The sequence below is a fragment of the Platalea leucorodia genome (assembly GCF_965183815.1).
Source record: "Platalea leucorodia genome assembly, chromosome: W".
Classification (NCBI taxonomy): Eukaryota; Metazoa; Chordata; class Aves; order Pelecaniformes; family Threskiornithidae; genus Platalea; species Platalea leucorodia.
In genome coordinates this window covers 45,974,425-45,998,312 of record NC_138859.1, presented here as the reverse complement: position 1 = coordinate 45,998,312, position 23,888 = coordinate 45,974,425, and the positions used below count along the sequence as shown (strand labels likewise).

General features: G+C 42.8%; 2 protein-coding genes across 4 annotated transcripts in view; one reads left to right on the top strand and one right to left on the bottom strand.

The window, feature by feature from the left end:
- The window catches only part of LOC309601823 (WD repeat-containing protein 7), a 147,603-nt gene extending 146,281 nt beyond the window's left edge, over positions 1 to 1,322 (bottom strand). The window contains exon 1 of the mRNA XM_082334990.1: positions 1,278 to 1,322. The gene's annotated coding sequence lies outside the window, so the exon portion shown is untranslated. The remainder of the gene's footprint in view (positions 1 to 1,277) is intronic.
- Positions 50 to 21,355, top strand: LOC309601824 (thioredoxin-like protein 1). Of its 3 annotated transcripts, none has more exons than XM_082334996.1 (8): positions 50 to 287; positions 4,376 to 4,472; positions 5,586 to 5,759; positions 9,877 to 9,999; positions 10,362 to 10,431; positions 11,073 to 11,245; positions 14,102 to 14,206; positions 19,635 to 19,881. In XM_082334996.1, the coding sequence occupies exons 1-8, from the start codon at positions 277 to 279 to the stop codon at positions 19,746 to 19,748; spliced, it is 867 nt and encodes a 288-aa protein (XP_082191122.1). In that variant the 5' UTR covers positions 50 to 276; the 3' UTR covers positions 19,749 to 19,881. The 3 variants fall into 3 exon arrangements, with proteins under 3 accessions (XP_082191122.1, XP_082191121.1, XP_082191120.1); XM_082334995.1 differs by lacking the exons at positions 50 to 287; positions 19,635 to 19,881 and adding exons at positions 1,840 to 2,204; positions 21,130 to 21,355; XM_082334994.1 differs by lacking the exon at positions 50 to 287 and adding an exon at positions 1,901 to 2,204 and having other exon boundaries at positions 19,635 to 19,878.
- Positions 21,356 to 23,888: the final 2,533 nt, after the last annotated feature.

Here is a 23,888-nt window from a genome sequence, read left to right as displayed (position 1 = left end):
TTTGTCGGTTGTTACCACGCTCACTTCGCTTTATGAAAACCGATAGTATCGGGAAACTGGAAAAAAAAAAAGTAATTTCTGTCTGCAAAAGGGAAGTGTCATCCCCATAATGTCACAAAAACTAGTCAATAACAAAGCGAGGGCGATTCTAAAGTTAGCACATTTTGAGAGAATTCCTACCCTACGTTCTCCAATTTTTGGGTGAAATAAAGCAGAGATCTGGGAGATTGCAACCTACCCGAGCTGGATTTGTTCTCTGGGCCTTGTCAGTGGACCATGCTAAGAAGGTGTGGTAGGTTATTGACTTCATTTCTTTATTTTCTTTGCAACCAAAGCACCATTTTTAGTGTTAGCTTTTTGTATGTGTGAATAATCAGGTTTAGTCACATAGAAATCATCAGAGATGCTGATGCTAACGGCACCGGTGGTTTTCCTATCAGCTGTTTAACAGTGTACGTCAATGCATCACAGCTGTTTAGAAAGGGAAAATTATTTCTGCAGTTGAAACTAGAGAGAACATTTTCTCTTGGCCAGAAGTAATTAAAATAGGGAAATTAGTTCACAACTTGCTCTACTATATGTTGGCACATAACGCATTACCTACGTGGGGACTTGGTCTCGATACGTTCCATACCACCGGTTCCCTAAAGACAAAGCCACTCCGAATTTTTATTGCTGTTGAATTAGTAAGCGATTTCCGTTCAACTGTGGAATATAAAAGTATGGCTGAAATAAAAGTATGGCTAAACATCATTACCGTGTTGGTATATGTTTGATGATCAAAGTAACGCTGAGATACATCAATGTATCGGTATAGAGATAGCAAATGGCACACAGCCGCGCGACTCCTGGCAAGTGCGCAGGGATGCCCTGTCATCCCAGACGAACAGATGCCTGCCTGTACCAGCAGCCTATTTAGCAAGTGAACTGCTTTCAGCTGGGAGAATGGAGATTCTCCAGTTGTCCCATAATAATAAATTCCTGAAGCCAACGTTGGTCAAAGTCGTGCAGCATTATATCACAACAGGAGTAGGTATTTTTTTCTTGCTCTCGTGTTTAGAGAGATTGTTTTAAACTAGCCGCTATAAAAGGCTCGAGGATGCTTTTTGCATTACGGAAGGCATTAAGTTTTCTTAAAATAAGGTGGTAATAAAAATGCTAACCATTTTCATTTTGTTCCTTTAAACATTAATCATACTGTTCCACCTGTGTCACCAATGTATGCGTTAACGAGGAGGCTCAGGGAGCCCTTCTTTACTGAAGGGGAACTTCTTTACCTCGAGGGTGGCCAGAGGCTGGGACGGGTTCCCCAGAGGCCTCCATCTTGGCGATGCCCGGGGCTGCCGGGGCACGGCCGGCCTGGCAGGCTCCTTCCAGCCACAGGAGCTCCTCGGTTCCGCGTTGTCGGGGTACGCGAGGCGCCTCAGTGAGCCCGGGGCGGTGGGAAGGGGCATTCTGACAACCGAGGGAGCTTCTTGGCCGGTTTGGGGCACCTGGTACCAGCGGTCTGAGAGGCAGCTTCAGCAGCCAGCGTTGGTCGGAGTGCTGCTCCGCTCGTCTTCAAAAACCACAGTAAGGCCTACTGCCCTCTGTTTCCACTCTTGTTAGTAGAAGATTTGCAGGATAAAACACGGCTTATTTTTAATTCCACGTTTCTAGAACCAGCCCTGGCCAAAGCATTGGCGTGGGCCCCGGAGCAGGAAGGCCGCGGGCAGGCTCTCCTCCCCGTTCCTGAGGAAGGGATGGCATCTAGCCGTCTGCCACCGCTCCCAGCCGCCCTGCACAACCCCTCTCCCGCCGGCAGGACCCGCGGCCGCGCTACCGCCGCCGCCCTTCTCCTCAGCGCCTCCCGCCCTGCCCGCCCCTAACTAAAATGGCCGACGGCCTGGCGGCGGCTTCACCCTCCGCTCGCTGCCCTCTCCCAAAATGGCGGCGGCCGGGCGCTCCTCCCTCAAGATGTCCGCCCGGCGGGGAGCGGCGTGGCGGCCGCGCCTGCGCCCTGCTCCGAGCGGTGCATGCCGGGCTCCCGCTTCCCGCCGTGACGCTGCAGATAGCAGGCCGCTACCGCCGCTCCTCAGCGCGGTTCCCCGCCGCCGCCCGGCGAGGATGGTGGGCGTGAAGGTGATCGCGAACGACACCGAGTTCCAACCCGAGCTCAGCGCTGCCGGTTCCCGCCTGGCCGTGGTGAAGTTCACCATGCGGGGGTGAGTGAGGGCGGGATGCGGGCTCCCGCTTCCCTTCACCGCGGGCAGGGGGGAGGCGGGGAGCGACCCGGGGCGGCGGCCGCCGCCCCGGGTCGCTCCCCGCCTCCCCCCTGCCCCAAGGCCCGGCCCCGTTCCCGCTGAGGCGGCGGAGAGCGGGAGCTGGGCCTGACCCACCGGGAGGCGTCTGCTCGCCTCCCCGGCAGCCGCCCTTCCCTCTCCCGCCCCGGCCTGGGGCCGAGGAGGCTCCCCGGGACCGAGAGACCCTCGAGGGGGTTTGGTCTTTTTATTTATTTGAAAGCGAGGCAGGTTTCTTTAGCGTTAGTGACGCTCCCTCTCTGTAGCATACGAGTATAGTCACAGAATCAGATGGTATTTCGTATTTCTGGTGTTAAATTCATCTTTTTGTAGCTGAGCCAACTTCCCCTGCCCTCCGAACCTGTCATCCCTCAGGTGCTCTGAGGAGATCAAACCCTACGCTGGCTTAAAATCCAGTTGCAGGTCAGGAAGCCGCTGTTGAGAGAGCTGCATCGTTCCTGGTTTCTGCTAAAAACATCTTTTGCCTTAACAAAACTTAGCTAGGTCCTCATGCTTTCTGCCTAGGAAAAACAGACGTCCTTTTTCCCCTACTCAGCTGCGGTTTGAAATACGAGTGTGGTGTAATCTGGCTCAATTGGCGGCCAAAGGAAATCTCAGCGATTCAATTATTCACAGTAATCTGCAGAACTAGGGAGAATAGGGGTAGTGTTGGGGGTCCTGGGCTTCCAAGTGCACCTCGTTATCGTCAGAGTCCTAGCTTTTAGTGCGTATACTCTTTTTCTTCATCTTTCTGCCCCTTATTTAAATGTACAGTTGAACCATCCCACTTCCAATGGCTGTTTGGAGCTCAAAAGACTTCAGGTCTAATGTTGTGAAGGACGTTACGCTCGGAAGAGGCCACAGAAATCTCTAGTTGCGTATCTGAATGGGTACTGAAAAAAAGCATTGCTCTGCCGCATCCCATGTCTGGTTGCTGCTTCTTAGTTATGGGGTCAGTTGTGGGTTGGTTTTTTTTTTTGTTGTTTTTTTTTTAAGGTAAATCAACTTCACCCATAACTGTAGAGGTGTTGGTGAGCTCAGTAATACCACGTATACGTGTGCCCCGGAAAATGTTTTGGTTGCAGACAACCCCATATATTAGGTTCCAGTTAGATTAATGGCTTGATGTCTTAGAGTATCAATATATCTGAGTTTGCCTTGCTACGCTGCTATGGATCCATACCCGCTCTGTCAAGAGAGAATAGGAAAGGTGAAGCGGATCTCGTCTGTGCTGTTTTACAGCTCTGTGTGTTGGCAGATTCACATTGACAGACCGCTCTGGTTTAGATACAGCCTATGCTGATATGCTGTTGGAGGGAGTTTCTGCTGGGGTTTTTTGCTATTTTGCTTTTTAATTGCTTCTTTCACGGCAAGCTGAGTTGTAAGAGTACTCCTTTGCAGGAATAGTTGCACCTGTACGCTTCATATATGCCAGCAAAGGTATAATAACTAACAAGTACGTATTTTCAGCCAAGGTGATACAGTTAAGTCAGCAGAAGTCAGCTCTGTTCTACCAGGGTCAAATAAGTATGGTGGTAACTGGTTACAGTTGTAGTAAGTGAGATTTGTTGTAGTAAGAATTTTATGATTCCTGCGGAAGGTTTGATACATCATTACTGTTAAATATTTCAGGTCACCTGTAGATTTTACTGTAGATACTATTTTTTCACAGGAGGTAACCTGAAATGCGAGTACTAGTTTTCTGTTAAGAGTGTTTTTTGCTGTTTCAGGAAAAGCAGGCAACTCTTTGCCCTCCCTTATGTCACTTTAGTTAGCAGGACTTCGGCTTGCGGTAAAAGATGCTGGAGCTAAACCCATTAGATGGAAAGTAGGAAGTTAGTATTAATTAATAGGTGAAGCTAATCATGTGACATTGAAGCTGTCTGAGGAAGTGGGAATTAACACTTCATGATGTGTTTCTAAATGTCATTCTTAATTGTATCACCAAGATTGCTCACCATCTGTCAGCCAGGTAGGAAGGTTATTTTCACATGTACCAAGGATATCAGTAAGAACACGAATGTGCTAATTCTATTTGGGGCAGACATTTTTCAAAAAAAGATTGAGTTAAGTTAAACTGTGTGTTGTTTTCACAGATGTGGCCCTTGTTTAAGGATAGCCCCAGCTTTCAATGCTCTGAGTAACAAATATCCCCAGGCAACTTTTTTGGAAGTAGATGTGCATCAATGCCAGGTTGGTATTCAAAAACATATTTTCAGTTGGAAGAGAAAGAGCAGATAATGTAGCGAATGGGAAACTTGAAGAAAAACTGTTCAGACAGTATACTAAGAGTAGTATCCTGTGGCTTTTGACCCATTTGGTGAATCACAAATAGCCATATTGTGAAATTCTCCAAAATTAGGATATGGACAAAGATGTGAACAAACAACACTTGTATGTAGAAAAGTATTCTTGCAGTTACCACTGTGATGTCCTTCCTTTAAGCGGTGTACAGACAGTTTAACGGTTCCTGCTGCTTGTGCTATTTAGATAATACTGTTAAATGTAGAAGATAGCACCAGTGTGAATTAAAAAGAGTAAGTCTTTGCAAACAAATATTGGCGTAATTATTGAGCAAGATGCAATATACAATGAACTGATCGGATTGGTGGGACTAGGTTCCTCTCAAGTACTACTCAGCTGTTTTTAACAGACATCAGCATTGCAGATGAGCTATCGATTGACTTCAGGGTCGTTAACAAAAATTAACAATATGTTGAAAGGAAGTGTCTTGAATTACCAGGAATTACAATGCAGAGAGGTGAACATCAAAGTGGTAACCATGTTTGCTATATGACACTAAATTATGGAAAGTTTTGGAAGAACTGCTACGGGTGCGTAACAGGTATGAATACAGGCAGGAATCGAATGGGATTCACCTTCTACAGCAGCAGGCCGCAGTTCCTGCGTGTGCGTGAATGTGGCTTGGGAGAGGAAGGAATGCAGGTGTAAAGAAAGCTTGTGAGATAAAAGTGTTAGATTAAGCTGTCCTCTAATTTTGAGAGCAAGTAAGTAATATGATTGTTATGGTATACCAACAAATCTACTGACAATGTGAAGTCCATTCAAGGAATGCCCAAATGTGTGAAGGATTAGGAGGATCTGAAGAATTTAAATTAACTTAAAATTGTTGTCTGAGTTAAAGCTGTTTGTAAAACAACAAATATTGTTTGTGAAGTTTGAAGTGATGTAGCTTGACTAATCTCTAGTGTGTGCATTCTTATCTAGGTGAAGCAAGCTAATGTTTCTGTCTCATATTGGTAATACTCTGTTAGGTAACACTTGTAACTAATTTATGCATTCCAGGGAACAGCTGCTACCAATAATATATCAGCAACACCGACATTTCTGTTTTTCCGAAACAAAGTGCGAATCGACCAATATCAAGGAGCAGATGCTGTAGGTTTAGAAGAAAAAATTAAACAGCACCTGGAGAATGATCCTGGAAACAGTGAAGATACAGATATCCCGAAAGGATATGTATGCATCTCTTATATTAAGATTTTTTTTTTAATGTTTGTGTAACTTGAATGTTTAAAAAGTATCTGTTGCTTTCTAAACATACTCTAAGTCAAATAATACTACTTTAGGCAAAACTGCACGTTTCCCTTGGCTTTGCGTTGAGAAGATTGCTTGTCTGGGTTTCCTTTTTCAGACAAAATTAGAAAATTAAGATGTACCTATTTAGTAAGTATGGTTATAGAACTGTAAAATGTTTTAAGAAAAATCTCCATGCATAGCCCTTAGTTATTAAAATAATGAATTTAATGTTCTATGATGAACTTTTTGCTGCAGCTGCTTATTCTGCTTCTTTCTTCTTAGACATCACAATCTGTCTTCCCAAAACATTTTTTAAAGTGTAAAAATGTCCGTGGGGAAAGACGTCGTTAAACGTGGTTGTCAAAAATGTTGAAAAGTTGCTCTCATTGTTCCTTAAGAAATCCCCTCTGTTGTTTATGTGGTGCTAGGTTCATGTGGGGCTTTCCTTTCTTCTTCTTGCTCCCTACCCTTAATTAATCCTCTTTACTTCATCTCTTAAAAAAAAAAAAAAAAAAAGGGAGAGATTCTGTTGCCAAAGGAATTAATCTTCATAAGAGTTCAGCTCCATTTTCTTCTATAACAGCTTGCCCTGAAAATAGGATGCCTTTGGGAGGGTATTGTTAGATAAACGGTATCTCGTGATATATTTTCTTTTGCCTGATTGGTAATGTTTGCAAAAGTGGATGGTATTACAAAGTGTTCTCTTTAGATGTCTTCTTATAAAAGAATGACAAGGATATAAAAATACATAACGTAAAAAAACGTCACAGGAATACTTGGAAAAGATGACGTGCCTGGTCTGAGTGGCATACAAGAATTACTTCTTGCTGACTGCGAATTTGCTTTCAATTTAATGCTTAATGCATATCACTTTGTTTCTGTAGGGGTACTGCATATCACTCCGGTAATTGCTGATCACGCGTTAGCGGATAACATAAACTAAGTAAATAACTTGTAACTCTTTAGTAATTTGTAAAAAAGAAAAGTGAGCATTTCTAAATATATGTTCTCAGACTGAGTGGTTTTTAAACCTTGCATCAAAATCTCTCATAACTAAAACTTGGTTTTAACGTTTCTTTTGAAGAATTTAAAAACGGGTATTCATGAACAGGCTGGGTTTTTTTATCATTGCGTGATTTGCCCACGTCTTCTAGGTAAACGAAAACTTTGTAGGGATACTTGAATTTTTGGCCAAAATTCCAATAAGGGAGCAATCCGCTTAGAAATATTGGTGCTCTCAGGAAATTGTTTTCACCATGTTCTGCCTGTTTTCATGTTACCTCGAGGCAATTGTGCGTTGCAAATCATAAGCCCGTCTGACAGCTGTACTAACAAACACATGTAAATGAGAACTCTAATGTGACAAAACACTTTCCTAGAGCTGTCGTCCTAGGTGGTGTTCTCCAAGCAATCCTTGGTGTAATATTACTCCTTAAATGAGATTGTCTATTGTTCTACCAAAAGTATAAACACAGTTAGTTATGTGGTGTATTACATTTCGCCTAAATCGTATGTCACAGTTCAGTGCTTAGCTAGTTGCTGCAGTGCGCACATTACTTTGCATTAGCAGATCTAATATGTTGAACTTAGCTGTGATGAGTGTCTGTAGAACCCCAAATTATGTTGTTAAATGCAGAACCAGGTTTTTTGGAGGTTAAGTATTTTAAATTCATAGCTAGCTGTATCCTATCAGGCAAATGTAAGCAGGGTGCGAATCCAGCCGAATGTTTCTCGTTTAAATAAGCTGCCAGGGCACGGGTCACTTGAATTTCTAGCAGTTCAGCTACTTGCTAACTGTTCCATGGCATGCGTTGCACTTCGCTTTATATGTGAATGCTTATGTTTATAGTTATTGTGAAATCCTCTGTGGAACTGTGGGAATGTATAGTATACGTAATGTAATGTATGGTGCCCCTGCGCTGGGCACTGGTGAGGCCGCCCCTCGAATGCTGTGCTCAGCGCTGGGCCCCGCACCCCAAGGCGGCCATGGAGGGGCTGGAGCGTGGCCAGAGCAGGGCAGCGAGGCTGGGGCAGGGGCTGGAGCACAAGGCTGGGGAGGAGCGGCTGGGGGAGCTGGGGGGGCTCAGCCTGGAGAAGAGGAGGCTGAGGGGAGCCCTCATCGCTCTCTGCAACGGCCTGAAAGGAGGCTGGAGCCGGGGGGGTCGGTCTCTGCTCCCCAGGAACAAGCGATGGGACGAGAGGGAACGGCCTCAAGCTGCGCCAGGGCAGGTTTGGGTTGGATGTTAGGGAAAAGCTTCCTCACTGAAAGGGTAGTGAGGCCCTGGCCCAGGCTGCCCAGGGCAGGGGCTGGGTCCCCATCCCTGGGGGGATTTAAAAGCCGGGCAGACGTGGTGCTCAGGGACATGGGTTAGTGATGAACTGGCAGTGATAGGTTAACGGTTGGACTTGATGATCTTAAGGGTCTTTTCCAACCCAAATGATTCTATGATTCTAATGTCAAAAGGCAGAGGTTCAGCGTGTTACTTTGGAGCCCTAAGCACACTGAAAATCATTCAAGTAGCAAGTTCAGGTCTGCTTAGTTAGATTGGTTTTGAGATGAACGTGCCATCTTCTATTAAAAGTTAATCTCGTAGGAGGCGGTGTCTTACCCCTACACATCAAGTCCTGAGTATGGTCAGGGCTGTATGAGCCAAGCAGGAATTCTGTTTGACCCGTAAGTGGTCGGCTGCAATGCAACTTTAGGATGTGCTTGATCCAAACCGGACTGCCGTTGGCTCCAGGAGAGCATCCTTCTCTTGCGCAGCTGTGCCTTCCTTCTCTTTTCTTACCTTGTATCTACCGAGCTTGTGAGTTGCAAACTAAGCCTTCATGTAGATGTTGGGAGGGGGATAAGTATTTTTTGCTCAGAATAACGTAGTTGCAAGAGCTAAGGGAAGCGGGATACGGGAAATGAGTTGTGTTCTCTCAGCGGCCTGTTTTCAGATTCTGTTTGTGCCATGAAGCTCTAGCCTGAGTTGTTGTATGCAGTCATTTTCAAGCTAGTGTGTGCTTTTTTCCAAGAGTGGTGTATTATTCTCTGGGACCTAATATATGCCTTTAAGAAGGGTATTTTGGGTTGTTCTTTTAGTTTCTTATGTCTGGACTGCTCTACAACTGTAAGCTGATCTTGAATTTGTCCTGTTATGGTGCGAGATGTTGATACTCTGTCTTCAGGCCTTAAGATATGAAATTCTTGATTTTTTTAGCCTGGTTTATTGTGCTTCAGTTGGACTTGGTTTACTTTAGTTGCAGGCAAAAAAATACTGGTTATTTGGCAATGGATGCAGATTATTCTGCCTCTGCAATAATACCACCTTTTAAGAGGCTTGGAGCATGAGTAGCCGCCTGCTTCAATCTGAGAATGCATATATATTAAATCTTTTTGTTGGACCCTTTGCAAAAGAGCTGAGCAATAAACCAAACTGGTTCCTGGTGAATAGTGTAGCTTCTGTTTTCTGTTACTCTGTGTTTTTAACAAAGTATATGGAGAAAGGAGTAGGAAAAGGTTTCATAAAGTTAATTTGTATACAGTGCTGAAAAAGAAGTAAACTAAGACTAGCTTTGCGTATCAAGCCTGTTAAGAACTACAGTGGTGGTCTTTTCATTTGTTCTGCAATATATAGTATATTTTTGGGGATGCCCATTTCTGTTGTTTTTTTTTCCTCTTGAGTTGATCATAGCTCAGTCTAATGTCAGTTTGTCTGTGTTGTGGTGTGACTTGCGATGCTGTAGTCTTGTTTATCAAAAGCGTATGCGAAAATTCTCCCTGTGCCCAATTTCTTAGTCTCAGAATGGCAAGCGCGTGTTCCAGGGGTGCAGGCTTTTGAATGGAGGGGAAAAAATCCTGTTCAGTTACGAACAGGATACATCCGAGCGCTGTAGTATTCATAGTTGTTGTTTGCAATGTCTTTTGATATAAACCCCTGAGGTTTTGTGTGTGTCTTGTTATTTCAATCTGTTGAATGAAGAATTTCATTCATTCCAATGCTTACTAATCCCAGATGGGTTCATGGCACACTTATCAAGCACTCAGCAATGCTCTTGCTTTTACTTTCAGATGGATTTAATGCCATTTATCAATAAAGCCGGCTGTGAATGTCTTAATGAGAGTGATGAGCACGGATTTGATAATTGTTTACGTAAAGACTCTACCTACTTGGAATCAGACTGTGACGAGCAGGTACAGTTGATATTTGCAACGATGGTCTGGTCTGCAAGCCTTTTTTTAAGAACTTGTCTACTTTATATTGTTATGGTAGTGTAAGTAAGAGTGGGAGACGGTAGCAGGATGGAAGTAAAATGAGTATACAAAGGTTGTTGAAGTATTTCCAGTTTCACATCCCTTTACGTATGGAAAAAATTCCAAGCGGAGTAGCATTTGCTGATGTTTTAAAGTGACAGACTAGTGCGTGTGTGGAATATAGTGAAAGTAAGTACTTAATTTTATTTCAAAGCTCAGACTTATTTCTAGTTAATTACTGTGCTATGTTTGTTTTTAAGGATGAAGAAAACAGTGTTTAACAGCAACCTTTTTCTCCACAGCTGCTTATTACTGTAGCTTTTAGTCAACCTGTCAAGCTTTATTCTATGAAACTTCAGGGGCCAGATAACGGTGAGTGAAGTGTCTGCTTAATCATATCTTTGAAACCGAGGCTTTGCCTGTGTTTAGCTGAATTTTCTAAAAATGACACTGTTGTCCCTGGAACCTTTTTCCTTCTGAGAATCCCACAGCAGCTTCGGTAAATTTGTTGTAACTGAATCACATAACAAATTATCTCATTCATTTTTCACTGACCTTGTGCATGGGTGTTTGGTATGACGCCAATATATAAGTGTTTGCTATAGTTTGATGTGCTGCAGAGAGAAACTTACATTTAATTCAAGAATGAATGTGAGAGCTACTGAAAGGTATAGCTTAGTTTTTATGGTAACTCAGTTTACATTGTAAAATTACATAAAATGTTCAGGTGTTAAATGACACAGCAAAACTATTATTTTTAGACTTTTTATTGGATTTTTTTGTGGAATTCTGTCTCTGACGCGTAGACAAGTAGTGCAACTTTGGATGTCCTTCAATGTCCAGGGTGGCGATGTAGGATTGGCAGATAGGATACTGGAATTGTATACTTTATATATAGCTCATGCCTTCCTTGAGCGGTGTCTGGAGACTGTGATAAGCGAGGGCTTCTCAAGCAGCATTTTGAAAATAAATATATTTAAACAATGGAATACCACTCCTGTATTTTAACACAGGGCAAGGTCCAAAGTACATAAAAATCTTTATCAACCTTCCTCGATCTATGGATTTTGAAGAAGCAGAAAGAAGTGAACCAACTCAAGCCCTGGAGCTGACACCAGATGATATTAAAGAAGATGGTATTGTCCAGCTTCGCTATGTAAAATTTCAGAATGTTAACAGTGTAACTGTAAGTAAAGTTTCTGTTCTGAGGTCTGTGCAAGCTGAACACTTCCTAGGCTTTTAAAGCACTGTGCATGTTTGTTGATTTCGTTGCAAATGTTCTTAGTGTCTCTCTGCTGATTGCATACTGTATGCTTATGCTGAAAGTATTTCAGGAATTTAAGGTCGGACAGGTCCATGTCCATGCAACGTCTCTTTTGACCTAGCATGAGACGTAAGGTTCGCTTTCACCTCTTCACAGTGTGCTCTTTTTGCTTCTTGAAAGGCATCTTGTCTTCATTTGAAGAGCTGAGGAGACAAGGAATCCAGTTTCTCAGTAATCTGATTGCAGAAATGACAGATTTCTCTGAGTATCGAGTGAAGTACTTGCAATGTCTTTAAACTCGGTACCTGCTCTCTAGGAGGGTTCTTAAATGCTGTAATCAAAGCACCTTTGTCTTTTAATGAGCTCTCTAATTCTCTTGCTCTAAGAGACTTTCCACAGATTTCACATAGGGTTTTTGACTCTTACGTGCAGGTGTGGTTTCTCCTCTTCTATTTGAAAGATGCAGGTTCTAGTGCAATATGTGTGATGACTAAATTGATGCTGGAATTGCTTTGTGCTTGGCATCTGGTACTGCGCTAGCCGCCTTTCCCGCAGTGTTGCGTTGACCTGTTTTTCCGATATGACCCCTGAATTCTTTTCTGTGGCAATGCTTTTCATGGCCTGAATTATGTGTTGGCAAATGTATGGACTTAGAGTTGATTGAATTAAACTATATTTCAGTGGGCTGGCCACAGAAATCACCAGCTGCTTATGAGTTACAGGTAACTCCAAAACATTGATCCACCCTCAATCTTTTCATCACACTTTTTCTTCTGTAGAAAGGTTTCTGGTAAATTTCTGAATTACTGTTGTTGGACTGCATTTTAGATCAGTCAGCTACTTTCATGTTTAGCAATGTTTTACTAGCAATTATTTTAAATGTAATGGGAGGCAAACCTAAATAACTCCTTTTCATATCTCATATTTCTATGGAGTTACCTTTGCGACCAGCGTTATCCTCCCCCAAATGAAATGGAGATCGGTCACATAGGCTTATATTCTACAAAGCTGTGCTGACAAGTGCAAGTTACGTATTCTTTAATAAAATCCTGTCAGCTTTAGCCAGGATGATGTGCAAACAGCAGACAAGTGATAAGGTGATTAAAGAGATGTTCTGCTTGTTTGCACTCTTTGCGTGTGGCACTGCAGTAGCGCTCCCCTCGTTTCCTAGCTAAACCTGGGTTCTGTATTCAGGACTCCCTAGAAAGGAGATGGCCAGTCATCTTGTCCGCCCGCTGGCTTTTCGGTGCAGGTGATGAAGTTCTGCTTGCTTAGAGAGTCCTGTGGATAAGTCTGCTGTGTGGCTCCTAATCAACTGGAGGAGGCACAGTTGTCACATACACAAGTTGTCCTGCTTTTCTGCCATGTATAACCAGACACACTTATTGAACAGTTCCGTGTCAGTATTAGGAAGTTCATACTTCATTTTTTTATATATATATATATATATATATATATATATCTATCTCACTGCTAGTTTTGCTAGTTAACTTATCTGTTTTTTTTAATTATTAATTCTATGCTCTGTAGTTTCTAGTCCATATAATTCATCCTATCTTATGCTGTTTTTCCCCATTTGTTGTGTGCTTCTCTTCCTTACTGCTGCTTCAGTGGCATTTGTTTTCTCTGTGTTTGTTGAACTTTTCATATCATTACTGAGACAGAATCTCTGAATATGCTGCAGTTCGCCTCTGACAAAAGTCGATCCTTGACATGCTCTTCTGTTTCTTTGTCTGAAGAGTACTTTCTTCAGCATTTCAACCCTCACCTTCCATACGTCGTCTTCGTATAGGAAAATACGTGATCTTCCAACTGCAGTGAAGCCGCTTGGAGGGGTGAATGTCTGTACTGGTCCAGATCAGCAGTCCAGCTTGCTTGTCACGCACTTGCAAGCATCTGGTGTTGTCACAAAAAAATTTCTAAGTGTAGGGCAAGCGTGTAGTGGTGCGTACCCTCCAGCGTCTGGTGGTCTGTGGCACAGGCAATTTCTGAGGCCGAAAGGGCGCCTTCACAGATACTGGCTGTGGCTTGTGGAAAGGGCGCAACGTGTGCTGTTCCTTACCTACCTGTTGTCCTCCCTTTCCTTTTTTCCCTCTGCTCCCGATGGCACTACTCGCTTTCTTTCTCATTCCTTTTTTTTTTTCCATGCTCACAATAAAGTGTGGAAAGATCCACAAGCACCTCATTGCCCTTCTGACTCCAAGTTCCTTACTAATACTACTTCATGCAAAAAAGTTGTTCTTTCATTTGTCCGCCTTAAGAAGTGTAGTGATTCCAGCAATAATTCATTAGTTTGTATTTCAAAAGAAGCTTGATATTTGTTTGAAACCCTAAAATAACTTGATAGATCTAGTAATCGTGCTGTAAAACAGAGTTGTGCAAGCCGTAGTAGTAAACTACACACGAATAGCCTTAGGGGCTTCAGCAAGCATAGTTAAATTGATATTTAACTTCATTTCAAGATTCCAGTGAATAGTGGACTGTGACTTCTTAGATCCTCTTTTTGCTTGCTGAATGTGGTCTCGAGTCTGAAGTGGAAGCTGGGGAAATCCAAGCTGTGTGGGGTTTTTAACAAACTACCAGGAAAATAATAACATTCTATATAATCATTATGTAAAATAAGAGGACAGTAGCTTCTCTAAAGGTTACAGAGGCCTTTGTAATTGGAAGATGTGTTAATTTGGTTAGTTCAAAAATCTTGGGCACCGCACGTTTTTATGTGTTAATTCAGGCATGGACAGTTTACCTTAACTCTTGTGTTTGGGTTTTTTTCTTTAGTTGTTTGTCCAGTCCAATCATGGTGATGAAGAGACAACAAGAATTACGTACTTCACATTTATTGGAACTCCAGTCCAAGCAACAAATATGAATGACTTCAAGCGAGTGAGTCCTCTTTCTTAAAAGCACTTTTGAATGTTTAAACCTCCTCAAAAATGGGTTGACGGAACAAATACACTTGGTTGTTACTACAGTTCCACAACTTAAGGTAGTTTTGGCATCCAAAAGAATGTGTAGCTTTATCTTACAGATCTTTGATCTTGCCTACGAGTTTTTGTTCATCAGCTTTGTAAAAATTAACTGTTAAGAATGTATATATAAAAACTTGAGGCACTGTCGAGTTATATACACTAGAGACAATGTTGGGGTTTTTAACAGGTGGGAGGTTTATGTCTTGATTTTGAAACGTGCTTTCCGATGGTGTTCAGGAAGTAGAGAAGCAATTGCATGTACAAATGAAACAGACTCCTTGTGATTGACTTGACTTCTACTTTGAAGGATTTTATTCACAGGGCAACATTAAGTAAGCTTGAGATCTGAAAAATATTTGGTCACAAGGTGTCTGTTATATTAAACATATCTGCTTTTTTAAGGAGGAAATGAAGAAGCAAACAACTTGGTACAGAATGACTTCAGACACGCTAGTGCTGAACAATAAGGCACTCCCAATTCCTGATTTTTTTTTTTTGAGAATGTGAAACGGGTTTGAAAGGACTGAAACTTTAAAGCTACTTACAACTTTTTCAAAATGTAATAAATCTTTTTAAAATAAACCGCTTTAAAGCTTAGTAGCCTCTGTAAAAGGGCGAATACTGCTGTAACACCTGCCTACAAACTACTGTGTAGGTGACCAATAACACTGAAAGCACCACAGAATTTATTAAACAAATAACCTAAACTTCAGAAGGTTAAAAACACTAACACTCACCAACATGTCAGGTACTTGGAATTTTTAATGTCAAAACTTGATCTTAACTTCTACATGTACAAGTTAATATCTTTGCAGGTAATAGTTAAGTTAATAAGTAAGTTTAACAGGTTTTGCTGCCTTTCAGTGAAACTCGAAGTCATTGAAAAAGTTGTTCTAATGTACTAAAATTAACTGGATGTCAATTTTAGACCTTCCTAATGTAGCACTTCCAGTTCTCCCAAAAGTAGAAATATGCTAATTGATTTACAATCTGCTTACATTTTTTGGTTTATATGGCTTTTTTGGTCAGTACTTATGGTATTAGGGCATCTCCTGCAATGAGTTGTGCAGTTACTATTTTACCATCGTTAATCTGCAGTACTTCCTGGTATTGTTGGGAGCGGGGTGGGACTCTGACTCGGTATTTGATCTCTGTCTCGCTTTCAGTTCTCTGTCAACTCTGTAAATTAGTTCTGCTTTCTAAAGTACTGAAAGTTTATTTTCACCAAGTGCACTCTTTAAACCTGACCTTCTGATTGTTCAAGTAGTGATTTTTTTTTTTTAATTGATAATCTTGATTGGGTGCATTTGGTAAAGCAATTCAGATTTTTTTTTGTAGAACGTTACATGGGTTTGGGACTAGTGTTGAGCCTGCACAGCGTGTGTTTCCTGCAGCATTTTAAGTTGCGTGGACAAAATGTTAGTATGGTGGACGCAGCACTGCAGTACTGCCTTGGCCTGAAACCAACTGCTGGAACAACCCGAGCTCCAGTCAGCGTTTGTGTGGGGAGCGGGTTTTTAATTCACACGTGCCCTCTCACAACCATATAAAGGCATTAAAAATAGCGTGGGTCTCCAGGCATCTCAGCCCTCTGCTGTAGTTAGAGGGGATTTGCAGATCTCTCGCGGTTCTGGATGCAGTGTGGATGCTCGGAAGCTGCTGTATGGCCTGGTAAATACCGTGCCAGTTAACAGTTTTGGTTTCCTTAGAGCTCGCAGGTGAATGTCTTGGCACCACCAAGGATGTGCCTTTGTGTCTTGTGACTTCCATTTAAGTGGAAGGGGAGGGAGCGCAAACCTCCAAGACGGAACAGTCCCACGGTGTTAGCGTTGTGCTGGTCGCGTCAGGACGTTCAGGAACTGGTCAGAACGGCCCTAAATAGAGGAGGAGGTGTTACTGGGTTATGAAGCAGCTAATCCCGTGTCAATTCCGATACTCATCAACACTATATGTAATACTCCTATTTTGCTTCCTGAACATGTAGTTTTAATATTAGGCTGTTAAAATATTTCATCATAACAAATGGGTTGTGTAGTCTGGCAGAGTTGCAGTGCTCTTAGGAATTTTAACTTTTGTTTCCTCTCTTCCAGTGATCCTGTCAGTTATGAAACCTTAATATAGCGTTGGGCATTAATTATATTTAGGTTTGTAGATTAACTGGGAAACCTTATTTTTCTTTTCAGCTCCTTGAGTAGTTACCCACACTACTCCTCACGCTTTTATCTGTCTCACTCCCTCATCTCAGTCTGTCTCTACTGTTCCTATTTTTCTTCTAGTTATGATAGAAATAGTATTGCAATATGATTAACAAGATGGGGGAATGCTTTTTTCCCCTGAGTTTGAAAAGCGTTTGTAAGAATCTGCTAAATATCTTACCTGGAGGGTTTGAATTAAGAAGTGGACGTGAATGTGATTCCGGTCATGTTTTTATGATTGATTGCAGTGCTGCTCAGTTGATTGTATGCATGTTCAGTTTCAAGGTAAAAAATAAAAACAACACATTGGTTTGAGTGCCTGCTGCTAAGGATCAGGCTTATGTATTTTGCTTCCCAGTTGGGGCGGGATCTGAATGCCTGCTTTTAGTTATAGCAGCTGATGGTGCATAATTGCAGGTCCCAAGTCCTTCAGACAGGTGAGGAAAACTCATGTTTGCTCGTGTGGTGCTCTGCTAACGCCAACAGGGCTGTAAGAAGAATCGCCTCTTCCGGATCAGGAAGTCAGTTTGTGTGTTTAACGTAAATGAGGCATTGTTCCCGGTACTTACACTATCAAATAGAAAGCTGAAATTCATCTGCTCTGAAGAATAACAGAAGTACTAAGCAGGTGTAGTTAAGTCAGTCCTTCCTTAGCGATTTTGGCCTCAAGTTAGTTCGGACATACGTGGAATCCCAGAACGCCCCGGTTGGAAGGGACCTCAGAAGATCACCTGATCCAGCCTTGCGTGGGGAAGGGAGCCTAGATGTGATTATCTGGCACCCTGGCCAGTCGCATCTTGAAAACTTCCAGCAGTGGGGACTCGGCCACGTCCCTGCGGAGGTTGTTCCAATGATGGATTGGTCCCACTGGAAAAAATGTCTTTCCTTTTCTTGCATGTAGTTGGTGTTGCTGGATTGCGTAGGTGAAGTTATAAAAGCTGCTTTCAAACTTGTTCTAATACGTTGTGTGTATCCTGCTCCTTGCACAACCTGATTTTTATCCTCTGGGGAGGAGGGAAGTCTTTGGAGTGGTGGAAAAGGGGGACACCAAGGAAAAAATGTCTGCTTAGAACTGACTGCAGTGTAGTGAGCTAAGCACGGAGTAGCGGGGAGAGACCTGTTCTTGGCCCTGTTTAAATGAAGAGGCCCTCAACAGCAGAGGACTAGGATGAATATTCCCTTCCTATAGGTATTTAATATGTTCTGAAATGCTTTTGGAAAAGCTTGATTTAAAGGCACGTTTGCTTCTTTCAAAAAACACCCTTAACACTCGAAGTGTTTATGCTGCCGTTTCTTGGCCACGCAGGGTCTGACTCAAGGCACAACTGATCACGCGAACTACGAGAGCAGGCTGCGCTCGAGGTTTGCTTCTGATGCCCAGAGACGCTCAGCTGGGCTGCTTTGTTGGGCAGACAGCTGCCAGTGTAGAGTAAAGGTGCGAGTTCCGTGGGTTTTTTACTATTGATTGATAGCTTAGCATTAGGAAGGTTCCGGTGAATCTTGTGGTGAACTTGTGGTGCTTTTGGTTTTGGGAGAGCATGCAACCATTGATGTCCAACATAGTTCTTGTTTATTTCTGGTATTAATGAATAAAACATAGTGCTGCTCAGTTTTGAGACTGGGGCATAGATGAATATCGACAGGTTTTGAGAGATTTCTTTTTTTTTTTGTCCCCTCTGGAATGAAGGCTTTCTTTCTACTCAGAACTGCTTATTTGCACTACATGCTGCTGCTTTTTTTCTTGTAACATTTTGTTTGTTTGTTTTTCAGCTTAACTTCCCATTTCTAAAGAACTAAAAAGGCAGAGGAAATTAAAAAGTAATAATAAGATTGAAGTGGTCTTGCACTACTCCCTTCGTTGCTCTGTCTGCTCATCTAGCATCTTTCACCCCTTCCACAATCTCAGCACTGATGCAAGAGCCGCCTTCTCTGCACCTTCATCAGGAAAAGCCTTCTCTACCTTCTGACTCATCAACTCATCTTTCCCCTCCACTCCCCACTCCCCAGCTTGCCTTAAACTCTTTGCCTTTGTCTTACCAAACTTCTCTCCCACTGTTATCCTGAACTTGACATTTTAAAGGCATACCATACAGTGCTTTTACAAATGATTTTCTGTAACTAATTTTTCAGCCCGTATTGAATTTTGTAAAGCTGTTTGAGATGCGGCTTGTGAAATGCTCTACCAAGACCTGACTTTCTTTAATATCTTGGCGAAGCTTGGTGGTGGTCTTTGTTGTGACCCCTCAGTAAGCAGTAGGCAAGCCAGAATGGGCTGCCCAGTCCCACTCTTTGTTAGCCCTCTGGTGGCACTGAGCACCTGCTCAGGGAAGGCGCGGTGAGGAGCTGGTGAGCAGGTGTACATATGTGGCCTGACTAGGGTTCCCCAACAGCATCCTACCGATTCTCCTTGCTCAACCTCTTTAAATATATATTTAAAACAAACAAAACCAACTTTGCTCCAGAGGATTCAGTAATGAGGTGTTTCCAGTCCTACTCTGGGTCCTGAACCAGAGAGTTGGTTGTGGTTTTGTCACAGTCAGGCTCCGGACTGATGCTTGGGAAAAAGCCAAGGGATTGAAGAAAAGCCTGCTCCAGAACCGGCATCTTTTGTGTGGGAATGACAGGCTGTAACCACCACCTCAGGATGCACTGGATGGCAGTTGTTTCCGTAAAAGGAAGGAAAATGGGCCTACTTCTGAGAAAAGACTCATGCCAGCTGTTTGGTTTAAGTTTAACTAGCCCGTTTCCTTTTGGGAAGGTGGAGTGGGATGGTCAGAAAATGGGGCTCTGACCTGTGGTGACAAAATATCCATGTTGATGTGATTGATTTTCACAGATAATACACATGGGCGAGTTGTCAATTTCTGCCTCAGACTGGTATAGCAATATTTGGCATTGATGTTCTACACTTGCTAACACCTAATCTTTAATCTTTTGACTGTGTTTTTTCTTTTTTTCTTTTTCTTTTTTTTTTTTTTTTGCTTGATCTGTGTGTGAACACAGTTTGGTGCTTTTGAAACACCCAAAGAATAAATATTGCTTCTTGACAAGTTTAACTGTATTTTTTTTTAACTTGATTAATTGGATCTTAATGCAAGTGATTGGGCTTCTGATTTTTTTTTTTTTCTTCTTTCCTCATGTTGTCAGATTGGAATTTTCCTGACCTTAAGCATTAGGTTGAATTTACAGCGTGGTGAAATGCTCCCGGTCAAGGGTGCCTTGGAGGTGAACATGGTTTTTAAGAGTGCTTTTCATCAGTAGATCTCAATTACTTTGTGACAGCGATAACTCAGCTGACCAAAAGGAGCTGGATAGTGAAAAATTCTCCCTCTTGAAGTTTGACAAGAAGTGGAAAAAGGGAAAGGATCAGGAAGAATACTTCCAGTGGGTCCATGAGACTTCCCTGGTTCAGGGCTGGGGGGGTTTGGGGTTTTGGTTTGTTTCCCCCCCTAGTTCTAGATTCCCCTGTTGACTGTATGAATCCCGGGTGGTATTTTGTCACTTAACGGCAGAGGTCATTAATACCGAGCACATTTGCTATAGCAGCCAGTTGGTTAGAATACAAGAAAGGTTTTACTCCTTCGTTTTCAGCGTTGTTATGGGTAGTAATGGGAAGTTCCGCGCTCCATTAGCGTAATCTTCCAGTCTCTGTTGATGTGAATTCTGACTACACCGTGTCAGAGCTGTAAGTGCTGCTCTCTAGTTAGCTGGAAATGACTGGGGAATCGGTGCCTCGCCCAAGGTCCCTCCTGCAGTTTGAAGTCTGAAACTTTAAGACTTATTTTCTTTTTATTTTGGTTTGGCTTATAAATGGATATTTTTTTCAACGCTCTGCAAGAGCACTAGAATTACGCCTGAATCTTTTCAGAAAAGCGACTAAAATGGCATCGTTTTCCGCTCTCAGGATTTTGTGTTCAGTTATCTTAACGAGGGCCCTGGATGCCCTTCCGCAGTGACTGCGCTAGCTGTAAACCTGCACAGCAGTGTATAGAGTGCTGGAGTTGCACTTGCTGCTGCCTGGCAAATCGACTCGCCAAAGTCTGGTGGCAGCGGTGATCTTTGCAGAAAAGGGAAGCACTAAGCTGACTCTGATTGCAGGTGGAGTTTGCAGAATTGGAGATTGGAAGGAGACTTGGTAAGGAATAATGTTTTGACAAGGAATAACTGAAAATCAGGTGACTTCCAGATTTCTTTATGGGTTTGAGCCGCGTTATAAGGTGAATGTTCTCAGCGAGGTACACGGCAAGGATGCCAAGGGAAACGAACAAACTTACATTTGAGCGCCCAGTGCTTCTCTTCCCACTGTAATATTTTTCTATAGCGTGTTAAGGTTGAATGCTTGATAAGTAACACGTACGTTTTTAAGCGTGGTCTGTTCTGCTGCAGTTACTGTCTTCTAACTCTGCTCAAAATGAGGCTGATGCTTTTCTGTACTAAAGATAAGGTTTCTTGTGTGTCTTGCAATCCTCTTAACCCTTTAGAGGGATTCACAGCTTCTGTAAGTGTTACAGTAATGCATGCTTAAATGCATTAACTTAGTTGAAAACTCAGTCGCACTTGTTTATTTTGAGACTTAACTTTAAAAAAATACTTGGCAGGATTTTTTTGGTTAAACATTATTTCTGGTTTTGTCTCTTATCAGGTAGTTGGCAAAAAAGGAGAGAGCCACTAGGACGCAAAAGACACTGGAAGGCCTTATCGCAATCAAAGAGATCTTCACTTTTATCTACAACTCCTGGATAATTGCTTGACCATAACCAGAGACTGTCAATCTGTTTCATTTAATGCCATTACCAATAAATCATTGCTTTTGTTGAGATGGAGTTTCCCTAGTGTGTTTCTGTTGTAATCCTCGTACATGTATTTGTAAATAAAATTCATTACTTTTGCCAAGTTTAATTTTGTTATTGTAGTAACTGTGGCTCTTCCTTTGTTCCGTTTAAACTTCAAAACTCGACCGGCTTATCTTTAAAAACTGAAGACATAATGTAGCTTGCATTTGTTCAGAGAGCTTAAAATGTGAAATAGAAGTAAAACATAGATGGCCTTCAGAGGCCACCTAAAAATAGCATCTGAGCTACTCTGTTACAAGACGGAGCGAACTTAGGATCCTTGTTCCCACGAAATACAGGCACTTCTCTGGTAGGAGTAACTTCACCTGGTTTGGAAATGTCCATTTCCTTCAAAAAGCATCGGAGGAGGAAGCGTGTTTTAAGTTACCGTTCCATTAACTTGAAGATTAGTCACAAACGGCGTGCTGATGCAAGCTGTTCGGCACTGAGAATGCTTGAATCTTTTGAAAGTGTTTGGGTTTTTATAATATTATTAGAGAACATTGACCTCGTTTCCCAGGCAGACTCTAGCAAGCTGTGCAGTTATGGGGATTTTGATGTTTGGGCACCCGAACGTAAATTCCTTATTTCTTTTATTGGGTGCTTTTCCTCTCTCTGGATCTCGATAAGGAAATCTTTATTGCAAATATTAATTTTGCATCTTAATTGGAATTCCTGTACTACTTTGGTGAATTTTCTTGGAAGTGTGCCCTAAGTAATTTTAATAAATTGCGCATTGATCAGTACCGTATACATATAATACTGTATAAATTCCCAGTAAAACTTGCTAAGTGTCCTAATTGGCATAATTAATTTCTTTGTAAAGTTAAATTTGTTACATTTCTAATTACCATAAATCCCACTAAGGCTTAAATCCTGTCCTAATTGGCATTCCTTCCTTGAACGCAGTAGGGTGGTTCTCTTCTGCCTTGGCAGATTTGTACGTTAATACCAAGTGAACTTGCTGTTAGCGTAGAGATTTCCTCCAGACAGAAAACTGGGAATTGTCTAGGAAAAACATTCTTTTTGAGAGGCACTTTGTTGTGGTTTTTTTTCACTGGATGGCTGCGTACTCCCGGATGCCCATCTACCTGTATTCCCGCCGGTGGCATGCGACGATGACTCGGTTTCTTTCGTACTTCCTTAATGGTTTGCTTCCGTGGGGGTGTAAGGCATGTAACGCACTGTATATAGAATATAAATCGTTTTTAAATATAATTGAGGGCAATATGAATAACTGTTCCTGTTTATAATTTTGTACACTAATTACCTTTTGGGTTATTGTTTAAGTGCCTCATCTTAAGTATTGCTTACCTCATAATATTTATACCTGAGAGATTTGATAACCTAGTGATTCTCATCTTTGTAAAAGATCAGTCGAATTTATATTGTTTATGAGACTCTTCTGTGATTTGCTTGGTTGCATGATGCATACCTTCCGTAACGATACTGTGTACACAGAGCTCAATAAACGTTGAGAGGTGACCGTCGCACGTTGCGCTTCATGGAGAATGGGGTAGAATTGCGCCCAAGGAGCTACAACTCGCGGCGCTGAGGTCACGATGCCGTACTGCCTTGTCAGCGGCACTGCCCTCGGGTGCTGGTGCCGGCTGCGCGGGGATCTCTCGGGTGAGTGCTTGCGGTGCAGCTGCTTGGCCTGGGGTGTCGGAGCTTCGGTCTGGATGGGAAAAGTCTCACGGAGAAGTTGCTCGCTCTCATAACTGAGCCCTCAAAGGGAGCCGTAACGCTGCGCGCGTTCGCACAACCATTGATTGATCATTGACGCTTGTTGCGAGTCCAAGCTGCCGATGACTAACGTTAGGTTAAAGCAGTTCCCGGCTCAGTTTGCTACTTCTCATATATCCCAAGGCTGACGTTTATATATCCTAAGGTTTTGTTTGCGACAGGGGGGTGAAATAAGCTGTTTGGAAATCTTACAGAGGCAAGTGGCGTGTGTGTGCAAAATTATTTTCGTGCTTCGATGCATAAGCGAGGTCTGACCCAGCTCTGAGAGCGGTCCTGTCCCTTGTCCCCCTCGGCCGGCCCGCCCCTCGCTGCTTTGTTTCTAGCAAAGGTTGATCCGCTGAACTTTCAGCGCAACGCTGAAAGGTTGCTGGAGGTCTGTGGGTGCGTGTGTATTTTATAGCAAACGCCCCAGTTCAACTGGTACCTTAAAGAATAGTTTCAGCTGGAACCTCCTCTCGCTTCCTTCGGGGTTGGCAAGCTGGTCGTGGGGTTTGCGTGGGGTCTTTACCTGCCGAAAGGCTCGTGAGTCGGGGGGGCTCCCCAGGACCGAGCGTCTTGGCCGGGGTAGCAGGCTGGGGACTGCGTAACAGAATTAATCCGCGGTGCGACACCTTAATCAGAGTCTCGCCGTGGAAGATGTTCCTGCGGGGGTGCGCTGAAAAGACCGAGAAGGGGCACTTGAATTGCTGGCAGATCCTGTACGCTGGGAGCCTTTGATGTAGGCTTGTCTCCTCTTCATCCTTTATGTTACTGGTGTATTAAGATTAATAAGCGTACGTTACCAGAGAGTGCTGGACTTGATCTAAAGACTGCTAGAGAGAGC

What these genes read in the sequence shown, in the direction of transcription:
- LOC309601824 (XM_082334994.1), top strand. Translation starts at nt 1,927, where the DNA reads ATGGCGGCGGCCGGGCGCTCCTCCCTCAAGATGTCCGCCCGGCGGGGA. An exon ending in TAGATGTGCATCAATGCCAG is followed by an intron (nt 4,473 to 5,585) that starts GTTGGTATTCAA and finishes TATGCATTCCAG; the next exon opens with GGAACAGCTGCTACCAATAA. An exon ending in AGAATGTTAACAGTGTAACT is followed by an intron (nt 11,246 to 14,101) that starts GTAAGTAAAGTT and finishes TTTTTTCTTTAG; the next exon opens with TTGTTTGTCCAGTCCAATCA.